We start from the raw sequence: 13,566 nt of genomic DNA, 5'->3' as shown, positions 1-13,566 counted from the left end.
AAATGAAATTTACCCCATGATTTGCAAAGCAGACCCTTAGGCCATCCTAGGTGTACAGTATTTTCTTAATGATCACTAATATAATTCATAGAAAGATGTCAAATTTGAGATGTATTAAACATATTTTTAATAAAAACAGAAATATATGCCATTAATATCTGTAAAATAAGTAACTCAGACAATTTTGTTTAAATGAAGAATTGCAGAAATGAGTACACCCTAGATTTTATTCAACAACGTGTAATATTCTAGTACTTAATATGTCCTCCATAACTCTAAATACACTGCTCTGACCCTTCTTGGCACTGAGTGTACAAGTTCATGACAAATTTTCACATCTGTCCTGTTTATCTCCTGGAGGACAACCTCCATAAAAGCCCTGGTCCTTAATGAGTGTTGCTCAGCTTGTCTCTACAGAATCTCCCACAGCTATTCAAGAGCATTAAGATTGAGTGAAATAAATATCCAGTGAAGGATTTTCACCTTGGGAGAATGAATATCTTCATTGTCATGCTGAAAAAATGCCTAACAATGCATGGAATGAGGAGAGGTTAGCATCTTCTGTTTCAAGTTTTTATATTACATCACACAGTGGTGAGTGAATTCATGACAGCACTGATAAAGCACAACTCCCACACCTTCAGCACTCATACATCCCTATATAAGAGCTTTACTACCACTGAACGTCGCTGTGGGAACCAGGCACTTCTCACCGTACTCCTCCTCTAGCAACACCAGAACATTTTGGATGTATATGTATACTGTATATGACTTTCTTCTTTCAGACGATTACAAAAGGAGTTATATTAAAAAAATTTCCTGGCTCTTCCAAACTTTATAATGGCAGTGAATGGCTGTTGAGATTTTGAAGTCCATGAATGTGCATCCATCCATCATATAAAGTGCTCTGCGCAGCTTCAGGAGGTTAATAAAGGCCTTATGAAGTAAGTCGATGTATTTGTGTACAAAAAACATCCACATTTACAACTTTACAAACCATAATCTCTAGCTTCCACTAACTGTCGTTTACAAGAGTGGCTTTCCAGTGCATGACGTAGGATGTAGAAGCTAGAGATTACAGCTTATAAAGTTTTAAATATGGGTATTTTTCTTACACAAATGCATCAATCACTTCTGAAAGCCTTTATTATTCCCCTCCCCCCAAGCTGTGTGGAGCACTTTTTATACTGAATTTATGCACTTTATTTTGCTTCAAAATCTTAACACCCATTCACTGCCATTATAAAGCTTGGTAGAACCAGGACATTTTTTAATAACACCAACTGTATTTGTCTAAAACAAGAAAGTCATATACACCTAGGATGGCTTGAGGGAGAGTTTTTGGGTGAACTATTCCTTTAAAAACCCCAGTATTCCTGCATTATGTAGGTGTGTGTCAGTCACTCACAGGGCACAGCGCGCAGGTAGAGGTTCTCTCGTATGACCTGTTGGAGTTGGCTATCCATGGATCCGGGTGTAAAACACTTGCTCAGGTAAAGTCTCAGATCCTTACAGAGAGTTGAGCCTACAGATTACAAACAGAACACATGAGCAAGAATGAGATGAGACATCTAAAAGCACTTTTTAATAACAGCACTGTTGCCAAACTCACAAATAGAATACTGCTGTCACCATGGAAATATGAGAAAAAGGTGAATTGGCAAAGTAAAACTGTCAAAGATGCTGTTCTAAAAATAAACAAATTGAAATACACCTTAAAACTAATAAGGGTAAAACGGTCTCTCGCCCTGAATTCAGTCCTCTAATACCATACACCCCAGGTTACCACAGTAACACTTCAGACCTCACAAGCACACTAAGACTGCACTGCAACTGCAGAAGTCTCTAAGGTCAGTATGCTGTTGTCACAAACAAGCACTGCGGAGCACCTAACGAGGACCTATCCTCCCTGCTCGCCTTCTCTATATTGATTTTTGCACTTAATATAATCCGGTGGTCCTTTCCGCACACAATCTCAACACATGGACTCCTCAAGGACTCATGGGAAAGGTAGGATGAGTCATTTCCTGCTGATATATTCATTTTTTAAAGTGCGTTATGACCTTAGATGACAGCCAGCTTCCTTTCACACAGAATATTGATGGTCTTTATACAGTGTGGAAGGGGATTGCCCGCCTCGATACTCGTCGATGCCGTGCTCCACCCCCCACGCTGACAGCGATCAATCGGGCCGACCAGGGCAGAGAGTTCCGGAGAGGTTAAGTAATAGCGCACAGGATATCACATCCACTTAATGTCTGACACTGAACTGTGGGAAGGTGGAGACCTGGCATAGATACTGCACATCAGGATCTTTTTACATGATGTTATTAAGAAAAATACTGTGTAAAATACTGTGTAATTCAAGAAAGTAAGAGTAATCTGAGTTTTGGTTTAAACTAATCACAACAGCAATACTACATTTTGTCAGAAATCTGCGTATCATCAGAAACTCATTGGACCAAAAACCATTGAGTTAAACATTTTACAGGTAGAGAAATAGATTAGGGAAGATCCGAAACATTTGGAAAACCCCTGAAGTTCAATGAGGAAAGATAACATTATGCAATATGCGTTTTATGCTTCTAATTCAGAAACTTGTCTGATTGAGTTTTGTTACATCACTCAGAATTTTCCACTTCTAAGTGGTGGACAGATCATCAAATAATAATAATAAAAAAAAAAAAAATAATAAAATAAAATAGCTTAGTTGGATCACACCTGGTTGTAATGCGTTAATGCACGTGTAAACATGGTGTAAATGTACACTACCATTCAAAAAGGGGGCAGAAAGCATTTTATTGTTTTTTAAAAAGTCTCTATGGTCTCCAAGGCTGCTATTCTTTGATCAAACAGTATGTCACATGATCGCTTAGAAATAATGTCTGATATGCTGCTTTGGTGCTCTTATTATCAATATTGATGAACAGAATGTTTAAAAGAACATTCATTAGAAATCCTTTGTGACATTATAAATGTCCTTACTGTATAATAACTTCCTACTGACTGCAAACTTTTAAACGGTAGTGTATCCTCAATTTAGCAGTATTTTTCACTTTGTTATTTCCATAAATAACTATTTCTATGTCCAAACAAATCTATCAGTACTAAACCAAGCAGCAAAAACCTTTCAGTGATAGTTTTGTTGTATGATTTAATGAATAAAAAAGCTTCTTCTCACATAAGAAATCGTTTGACATTCTTGTTAGCTCACAACCTTGTGTTGACAGATCAGGAAGAATCAAATGCCTTCATTACGCATTCGAATGTGGTGTCAAGAGCAACTAAAAATTCTTAACACTTGTGTAGAAGCTAGACATGAATATAGTAAATCAAATCCCCATGGAGCATTCTGAACTGACGTAATCAGGCAGGTTAGATTAGGATAATACAATCCTCGGGCAGAATGACACTAACGGGTGAGATGTCAACACTGTGAACTACTCAAGGCTATATATTGTCAGTAGGTATAAAGCTCTAGCAAAACCCAATAATTTAATTTAATAAGTGTAACAAGATGCAGATAAAATCTCCCAAAATAACATGATAAGGTGTGTGGCAGCTTTGTCAGGAAAGACCTGGTCTAGTAACGAAAAGGTCACAGGTTTAACCCCAGGCAGAGGTGACCCATGAACTGGAAAATTACTGATATCCCCTATGTTCACTGTGATTTTCTCAACCTTCAAATTAGTTTTCTAACTTCGGAGGAAAACAAAAAGTACATTTCTAAAGAATATTCTGACCAATCCCCAATATAATGAAAGGAAATAAGGACTGAAGCCAAAATGGCGTTAAAACAATGTCCAAAAAACAAAAAAGCACTATTAATATACCATAAAAGTAGTCCATACCACTTTTCTACTACATTACAAGTGTTCTGAAGCAATAAAAAAAGCTTTATGATTGAAATTAAAGTCAATATTAAATGAAAATCTTGACATCCATCTTAGCTCTCCTTGTTCATGAGAGAAATACCAATGTTTGATTCATGAATGGATCGTTTTTTTAGATTAGTCAGATTTTTCGTTGAATCAGTTTAGAATTTGTTTAAAAGCTGAACTCGTGCATTCATAAGAAATATAGCACACAATGCAATTTCTATTTTGATACATTTTAAAATGTAATTTATTCCTGTGATCAAAGCTAAATTTTCAGCATCATTACTCCAGTCTTCAGTGTCACATGATCCTTCAGAAATCATTTTAGTATGCTAATTTGCTGTTTAAGAAACACTTTTTAATATTATTATCATCTTCTACTTTGACAATCTTGTTCAAAAGAATTTTCTTTATATTTACCATTTCTAATCTAATGCAAATTAAGAATTGGATCAGTGCACGAAGCTGCTATTCTCCAACCCATAGTTGTATTGCTTTTATTGATAAATAGAGTACCTGGTGATACAGTTTTGATCCGAATGGGATGTGGACATGAGTTCAGAACCCCTCTCACATCTCCCAAGGTCAATCCCAGGACAGGTGTACCGCCGATCTCTAGGATGATGTCACCAACAGTGGCTCCTCCTCCAGGTGCTGCTGTGACAAATGGGAACTCTCCATAATCTGCACCACCTCCAATGGCCACACCCAGCTCTCCCGAGGCTCCGCCCAGAGGGACGAAGCTCTCCTGCACTTTCGAGCGCCAGTGCAGCTTCTTAACAGTGGCCTTAGACATGTTGACAGCGCTGAAAGAAAAAGAAAGAGGAAAAACACTGTTCAAACATGTTCTGCAAAATTTAAAGATTTCCCTGCTAAAAAAAACACCTTAAACCAGCCAGCCTAAGATGGTTTGTTCGTCTTAGCTGGTCTCCCAGCTTGGTCAGGATGGTCATTTGGCTGGTTTTAGGCACTTTTCAGCTAGTCAGACTGTGAGACCAGCTAACCACCCAGCTAACCAACTGAAGATCATCTTGGATAGGTCAGAAGACCACCTTAGACTAGCTTTAAAGTTCTGCAGAGTTGCCTACAAATCAAGGTCTTTGCACAAAAATATTTAGGGTAACCAATCTATTGTTTTTGAAATAGGTTAATTGAATATGAATCATTTCAGATCGTTTTGGAGCCTCAAACGCTTCTACAGTACAGTATGTCTCATATTATGAATGCCATAATATTGGTTTATTTGTTATAGTGACAGCCTTACAGGAGAAGTCTACTTCCAGAACAACAATTTACAAATAATTTACTCCCCCGAGACGAACAATTTACATCCCGAGTCACATTAAAGATTCGTTCAAAATGAACAAATCGTTCAAGAACGACCCGTGGATGCGCATCCCAGAGCCTGTGCTACACGAGCTTTTGTGCTTAAAGTATACAATTTTTTTTTTTTTTTCAAAAAAAAAATGACAGATCGTTTCGCTAGATAAGACCCTTCTTCCTCGGCTGAGATCATTTAGAGCCCTTTGAAGCTGCATTTAAACTGCATTTTGGAAGTTCAAATTCGGGGAACAATGAAGTCCATTATATGCAGAAAAATCTTGAAATGCTTTCCTCAAAAACCGTAATTTCTTTATGACTGAAGACAGAAAGACATGAACATCTTGGATGACAAGGGGGTGAGTAAATTATTTGTAAATTGTTGTTCTGGAAGTGGACTTCTCCTTTACGTAACAAAATAGGCATTTAAGCTATTCTACTGTTCAAAAGTTCGGACCATTAAGATTTTGGTAGCACTTTATGTCACAGTCCTGTTCCTTGTGTACATACAATGTACTTATTATTATAGTAATTACAATAACTAGGTTATAACTAGGTACTAACCCTGAACCTACCCCTAAACCTATCCTACCCCATGTAGTTACCTTGGCAGAACCTGATTTTACCAAGTGCAACATGTTCCTGGATCAACATCTTTGTTGACCCTGGAACAACATTGTGATTAACAGATTTTCAGATTTGAAAAAACAGTTTATAGTTTTTGTGAAGTTTAGGCTTACAATCTGTGTTTGGTGCTTGTACATCAGTGTCATTCATCTACCATTTCCTCTGATTTTACGGATTACTTATGGGTAAGGTTAGGTTTAGGTGTAGGGATGTGGTCAAGATTAAATTTTTGGATTTAAATGTTGTTCCAGGGTCAACAAAATATGTTGACCCAGGAACACATCTAACTCAGCAATATCAGGACGTGCAGTTACCTTGTATTACCAGAACTTTCTTAGGTAGGTACAATGTAAGTACATGTATGTACACATAATGTAAAATAAATTGCAACCAAGATTTTTTTTCTTTTTTTTAAATTAGTACTTTTAAACACATTAAATTAATCAAAGGTGACAGTAAATATATCCACTTCAAATATAAATACTGTTCTTTTGAAATTTCCATTCATTAAAGAATGTTAAAAAAAAAGTTTCCATGAATTTATTAAAATATATTATAAACTTAAATTGTAATAATATTTGACAATATTTCTGTTTTTACTGGATTTTGATACAATAAATGCAGACTTAATGAGCATAAAAGACTTCTTTTAAAAATCAAACCAACACCAAACATTTAAACAGTAGTGTACTCTACATAACGTACTGTACAAACTGAACAAAACATAACTCAACATGGCTTTTTACATGAAGATTTGAAGACATATTCCATGGATAAAACACAGCACAAAGTCAAATACATATAGAATGACAATATATGTCCCAAAACTCTTCTAACAGGCTCAAAATGAGAGGCCTTCACAAATACATTTATGTGAGTCCCAGTGGTATTCCACAAGCTAAACACATGATACGACTCTCCAAATTGAAACAAAACAAGCAAACAGATGGTCAAAACGCAGTGGGGGGGTGATTCCATCCACAAACACAATTTACACAGGCTCATTAAAAATGCATAGATCTATTTCAGGTGTCAACGATTCCGCTACTGTAAATTGACACGTTTTTATCAGCAAAATCGTATGGGGCTTTCCAGTAAAGATGGTGAAGTAAAAAAAAAAAAACACCAAACGAATCAGTATCTTAGAGGATCTGCCAAATTACGCATCAGGTTTGGCTGCAGAAGGCCCTCTCTCTTTCTCCGCATGTGTGTCCCTGTTGCTTAGCCATATAGCGACTCATATCGTCTCTATAGACATCGATCAGAAGCTAAATACACAAAAACACACGCAAAAATAAAACGCAAATTACATAACACACTTCAGCGTTTCTGATTACAGCCCTGCAGTGCAAAGATCGCACGCTAGTTAATGCATCATCTGATATACATCAGCGAGGTGGGGGGGTGGCTGAGGCTTTAAATGGACAATACTAACAGAGTTACATAGTTACAGCAACACCATTGCAGTAAACTGTGGGAGGGGAGGAGAGAGACCGTGCATTCTGGCGCTGCGGGTCTTTTCCATTACCTCACAGTGAGAGAGAAAGTTATAACTCCAGGTTGTACTGACTCTGCCTAGAGCTGTGGAGAAATAGCAGAGCGAGTCACCTTAAAAACTAAAAGCAAACAGTGGCATGAGCACTTCAAACGGCCGGTATCAAAGTCCATCCAACCTGCCGCAGTGTGTTCGCACCTCACTCGAGCACACACACAGTACAGTGTGAATGTGATATGAGAGCATACGGAAAACCTCTCATGCAGGTAAAATAAGACTCAGCACTTAGGATACAAGATAAATGTATAACTTAGCTTTAAATATGCATCTGGATCTTGTCTACCACTTTGTTCGCCATTTCTGGCATCCCGCTGGGATGATGTTTCATGTGTCACAGACATACACTCCCATCCAAAGGGACGTTTCTTCGTGTATATCACTGTTGTGTGACATCTGTGTATTTTATCAAGATCTAAAGCCCTTTCCCTCTCTGATTAAATCCCGCTTGCATCCTCTGCATTACATATGCATGCTGAGTCTTCATGGGCTGCTGAGATGTTGAGAATAATTGATTAAGTACTTTGGAAAGGTGCCTAAAACTGCCACCCCATCCTACTTATGAATAAAGAACTCATAACCCCAAACAAAAGAACTGTTTGTGTTTTTCATACCGTTCAAGAGCATTTAAGACAGGCCTGCAAAGAATTAATGCTTCCAGTGTAACGGACGCATTTCAAAGTCATTCACACGGCCAGTGTGTTTTTAAGTCAACTATATTTGCATAAACAGTATCAGGAAATCTTTGATGCAACATGACTGTTTTACATTTATTCATTTAGCAGATGCTTTCATCCGAAGTGACATAACTGCTGTTCAGAAGTTTCTTTAGTTCACAGAGGCAGCATTTATTTGATCAAAAGATGTTTTAACCACTAAATCAGCGTATTAGAATGATTTTTGAAAGATCATGTGACACTGAAGACTGGAGTAATGGCTGCTGAAAATTCCAGAACATTTTAAAATGACTGCTGTCAAACGATTCATCGTGATTAATCGCATCCAAGATAAAAGTTTTTGTTTACATTATGTATTTGTGGGTATACCGTGTATATTAATTATGTATATATAAATACACACACATACAATGTATATTCTGAAGATGTAAATATATTTAATATATAAAGATAACATTTTTCTCAAATATATCCATGCATGTGTGTGTATTTATATATATGTAATAAATATACACAGTACATGTACGTATATTGTGTAAACAAAAACGTTTATTTTGGATGCGATTTATTCACGATTAATCGTTTGACAGCACTAAAAATATTCAAATAGAAAAGTTATTTTTAAAGGGATAGTTCACCCAAAAATTTTAATTAGCCCATTATTTACTCACCCTCCAGGCATTCTCGGTGTATATGACTTCCTTCTTTCAGACAAATCAAATTGGAGTTATATTAAAAATGATCCTGCCACTTCCAAGCTTTATCATGGCAATAGGTGGGTGTTTCTCTTCATCAGTCCGAAAGAAGTCCAATAAAGTGCATCCATCCATAATAAAAAGTGGCTCACATGGCTCTGGGGGGTGAATAAAGGCCTCCTGCAGCGAATCAATGCATGTTGTAAGAAAAATACCCATATTCAAAACGTAAGAATCACTTTAATCTAGCTTGCACCAACTAGTCAGCTCCAGGCAGATGACGTAGGATGCACCAGTGAGTCTCGCACAAAGCAACGTTTGTTTAAAGGAGCAAAGGAAGCAACGTTTCCTTACTTTAGCAAAGGAAAACCAGTCTCCTCCGACCGACATTTTTCTCTACAAATCCTTGTGTTGAACTTCTAATTTGCGACCGGTGCTGTGTTTACCTATCTCCACATCACGTTTGAGCGACATATGCGCCATCATCCTACGTTATCCACCCGCTTCCGTGTACGTCTGCCAGGCGCGAGCTAGATTAAAGTGATTCTTACGTTTTGAATATATATATCTATCTTACAGAAATGCATTGATTTGCTACAGAAGGACTTTATTCACCCCCGGAGCCTGTAAGGCACTTTTTATAATGGGATGAATGCATTTTATTGCACTTGTTTTAGACTGATGAAGAGAAACACCCACCAATTGCCATTTTAAAGCTTAAAAGCGGCAGGATCATTTTTAATATAACTCACATTGGATTCATCTGAATGAAGGAAGTCATATACACCTTGGTTGCCTGGAGGGTGAGTAAATAAGCAAATTTTCATTTTTGGGTGAACTGTTCCTTTTAATTGTATTAATATTCCATTCTATTACTGTTTTTACTGATTTTTTTTTTTTTAATAAATGCCAACTTGGTGAGGATAAGAGACTCAAAAACATTATTATTCTAAACTCTTGACCAGTACTGTAAATGAACAACAGTATAAGTACCACAATACAAAGTTTTAAGTATAAACTGGATTAATACACAAGCTACAGTAGAGCAAAAGTGTAATGTAGAAAAACTCCTCACTTTCAGTTTTTAAAATGTGACTTCAAACTAATGTTAGAGCTCTAACCCTGCCTGAATACATTGGGTATTCTCATTAACTCTGAGGGAGTCTGTGCCACCAAAGATGAAGTGCAGAGAGAAGATAAATCCCACTGGATCTTCAGGTGAGTCAATGAACATGCCCAAATCGAGAACAGGTTTAATTGAAAACTAAAGGTCCAGATGTCACTGGGCCAAGAAGAGAGCCGTAGATCAAAGTTTTGTGAATGGCTCTGCACTCTTAAAAATAAAGGTGTTTCACGATGCCATAGAAGAACCTTTCTTTTCTAAATGGTTCCATAATGAACCTTTAACATCTGAAGAACCTTTCTGTTTCACAGGTTCTTTGTGGTGAAAGAAGGTTCTTCAGATTATAAAAAAGGTAAGAAAGAGATAGTTCTTTAAAGCACCTTTGACTAAATGGTTCTTTGTGGAACCAAAAATGGTTCTTCTATGGCATCGCTGTGAAGATCCTTTTAAAGCAGCGCTATTTTCAAGAGTGTGGGATCCGCTGCGGTTTGAGATTTTGTCAACATCTAATGTAGCAACCCTTAATGTCAATTATTGTTTACACTGTGGAAGAAGAATGAAGATCAGAGAAGAATAAAATTCGATTTCCTCTCTGAAGCAAATGAGTATGGGATGTCTTGATCTCATTGTACTATAGAACTGAACACTAACTGGAGCCTCCAAATTAGAGAAACACAAGACTACACATCATCACACTCCGCTCTGGAAAAAAAGCTTAACTTGGTTTGTTCATCTTATTTAGCTTTTCTGGTCTGCTGCCTGGTTTCAAATGAGTCTGCTGCACTTTACATCTGGTCAGGCCATGTTAAACCAGCTAAAACCATCAGTTTAGACTGCATGGTTTAAGCAGCAGACCAGCTTGACTCAGGCAGAAAATGTCTACAGAAGTTGTTTCAGATGGAAAAGTACAGCCAAATAAAACTCTAACCTCCGCAAATCAGATCCCAATAATATCGAATCACTCTGAGACATGTTTAAAATCTCTCTGCGGCATCACACTGCGGATCGCTACTGTGTAAAGAGCCTCAGGTACATCAGTCTGCTGTTATGTGCTGAACTATTAAAGCGTCCAGGGCGATGAAGAGCCATGGGGTTTGTTGTTTCTCCACATCAGCAGTCAAGGAATCTTCCTCAATAAAAACAAACAATCTGGAACTCAGAACAAACCTCTTCAGTTAAAAGAGGTCACTCTAGATGTTACTCCAACATGACTCAAGTCACATTAGTTTAGGACTACAAATCCCAAAACCAAATGGAACAATTCCAGCTGCTTGTTGCTTTTATAACCAGATTCTAAAACTGAAAGTGTCTTTTCACTGCAAATTAACACATGCAGATCCACTATGTATTCCAGAGATGAAACTTTACAGCACTCGCACACATGCTCATACATATGAATACCCACAACGCACACCTGCGCAGACCCATTTGCATAACGACACTATTGGCTGTTGATTTAAATCCGTAACCTTCATGCTAGTAGCTTTTACGACAGTAACAAGTAAATGTAACGGGGAGAGCAGAGGACAGGAGAGGAGAGGTATGGAAACTGTGTTGCCTGGGGGAAAGATAGAGTGAAGGAGGGAGTCAGTTCTGCAGTAGTAGCACGGTAAAGTGGTCACTGATTGCCATTTTTACATACTTTATTATATTCAAAATGGATAAAAATGAGCTGTGATAACGTGAATATGATGTTTACTAATGCTTTAGGAATGTAAACCTGAGGTGTCATTCCATTCACTTGTCATGCAAATAAAGATTTGAGTAGGAGAATGTGATGATGAACTGTACTTATTTAGGGAACAGCATTACTACTATTATTATTATTATATTTTTAAATAGTATTTTAATTTATAGTAGTTTTTAAATTTAGTTTCTATTTTCATTTTTGTTTTGGATGTCATTCGTTTTTTTTTTTTATATGTTTATATCGTTTTTAATATTTTTATTTCATTTTTATTTCAGTTTTAGCTTGAGTTATTTTTGTACATACTAAATAAAAAGCATTGTGACATTTTATTTCAGTTAGTGTTATTTATTTCAAGTAATAAATGTTTTTGTGGTTTTATCATAATCCTCGTCCAAACATGTATGACCCCCTTTGGGGTCATGTGCATTTTTTTCTTTTTTAATATATTCAGTTTCTTTCTTATTCACATTCTCTTGCATAATTGTTTCTCTGTACAGATTTTTTCTATTGTCTAGTTGTATTTTTATTTATTTTTATTTTCTAGTCTGCTGGAAGCTTCAAGATCATTGTGTGTGCCTGTGTAAACACACTTGGCAATAAATCTCACTCTAATTCTGTTTAACATTGGATTGTTTGCTGAATGACACATACCCTGGCAAATTCCCTCACAGATACTCAGCGGACAAGCACATGTAACTACCATTCCTCCTCATATCATGCCCGAGATCTCACAACCCTCATAAAACACACTGATATGCGTATGAGTGTGGCCATAAACGCTGTGGAGGGTTATGATGGTGCCGAGAGGGGCTGCATGCTGCTAGCCAATGACTGCAATGGTCATTATTTACCAGCAGAGTGGACTATGAATGCCACATCTCATCTCACATCACTGCAAACCCACAGCACGGAGAGCCGCAACTGGTCTGACACATTTTCTCAGCACCTGCTCGCTCTCGCATTACACACTTTACACTTTCTGTGTCTCTCACACACATCCAGAAAGAAACAAAAAACACCCCACATTCATTTAAACCTGACTGGTTTACGTTGCGAGGCCGCTGTTTTACTACGTGGACCAAACAGTTCACTCACGCGTTCGCGCTAATGTACCGCTATTGTTGTCTGAGAGGCGCTTTTACGCGAACATCTTTTATTGAGGATAGAAACGAGTAGCACATGCCGAGTTGAAATGAATCGCGGTGGAAGATGTGGTGGAGATAGTTGACACAAACAAAGCAGCTGACAAGGAGAGAGAGCGCGGCGTTAAATGCTGCAAAGGCAAAGTGGCTCCCCTGGCATCAGTCGCCTCGCCACGCAAGGACATAATGGAATTCGCGCGGTACACCTACAGAAATGAATGGACAAAAGCATATGGCAGTAGTATCGGATGGTCAGCCAAGCAGTAATGCGGCGGTCTGTGACATAGCCTACCTTCATAATTCCAGCCTTCCCCCCCGCGACGTATTGCCTTATGGCTGTAATCCTTAACAATACTCTATCAATATTGATTGCCTATTGGAGTCGCAGGTGACTGCAGATATGCTGTGTTGGAAGAGCACTACGGTTTCAGGTCCATAGCTCTGCGCTGCTGCCGCTGCTGAGGATGAACTGGCCGGAGAGGGAGGACAGTGTAGCATTACAGTCCCGCGCGGAAGCCTCGTGCCCTCAGGGCCGCTCAGCTAATGGAACATGGGTCAAAATTACGCTGCATTCAGTACAGCCCTGTCTTTGCAGGTTTGGCAATAAGGAAGCGATGATAAGGCAGCCAAGCGGAGGGGAGGAGAGGAGGAGGAGGCAGGGACGGGGAGGGAACGCGGTGTGAAACAGCCTATGGTTGGAGGTGATTGGACAGCGCCGAGCGAGACTGGGAATACATGAACGCGCTGTGACTCCTTACCCAAATACTTCAATCAAGAAGATGAATTTGAATTGATAATGAATAGGACTGCATGCCTCTCATTAAGCATGCGAACGGTCTGAAGCAAGTATGGGATATAAAAT

General features: G+C 38.2%; 1 protein-coding gene across 4 annotated transcripts in view; it reads right to left on the bottom strand.

The window, feature by feature from the left end:
- magixa (MAGI family member, X-linked a) overlaps nt 1-13,323 on the bottom strand; it is a 62,965-nt gene extending 49,642 nt beyond the window's left edge. For all 4 annotated transcript variants that reach the window (XM_051116772.1, XM_051116775.1, XM_051116773.1 and 1 more), the window contains exons 1-3: nt 12,997-13,323; nt 4,395-4,684; nt 1,409-1,525 (exon numbers count right to left, since the gene is read on the bottom strand). In XM_051116772.1, coding sequence (XP_050972729.1) covers nt 1,409-1,525; nt 4,395-4,674 — 397 coding nt within the window. In that variant the 5' untranslated portion in view covers nt 4,675-4,684; nt 12,997-13,323. The remainder of the gene's footprint in view (nt 1-1,408; nt 1,526-4,394; nt 4,685-12,996) is intronic.
- Between the last annotated feature and the right edge of the window lie 243 nt (nt 13,324-13,566).

Source organism: Labeo rohita, chromosome 8 (genome assembly GCF_022985175.1).
Source record: "Labeo rohita strain BAU-BD-2019 chromosome 8, IGBB_LRoh.1.0, whole genome shotgun sequence".
Taxonomy (NCBI): Eukaryota; Metazoa; Chordata; class Actinopteri; order Cypriniformes; family Cyprinidae; genus Labeo; species Labeo rohita.
Note: the sequence above shows the minus strand (reverse complement) of the source record. Positions and strands in the feature narration are given on the sequence as shown.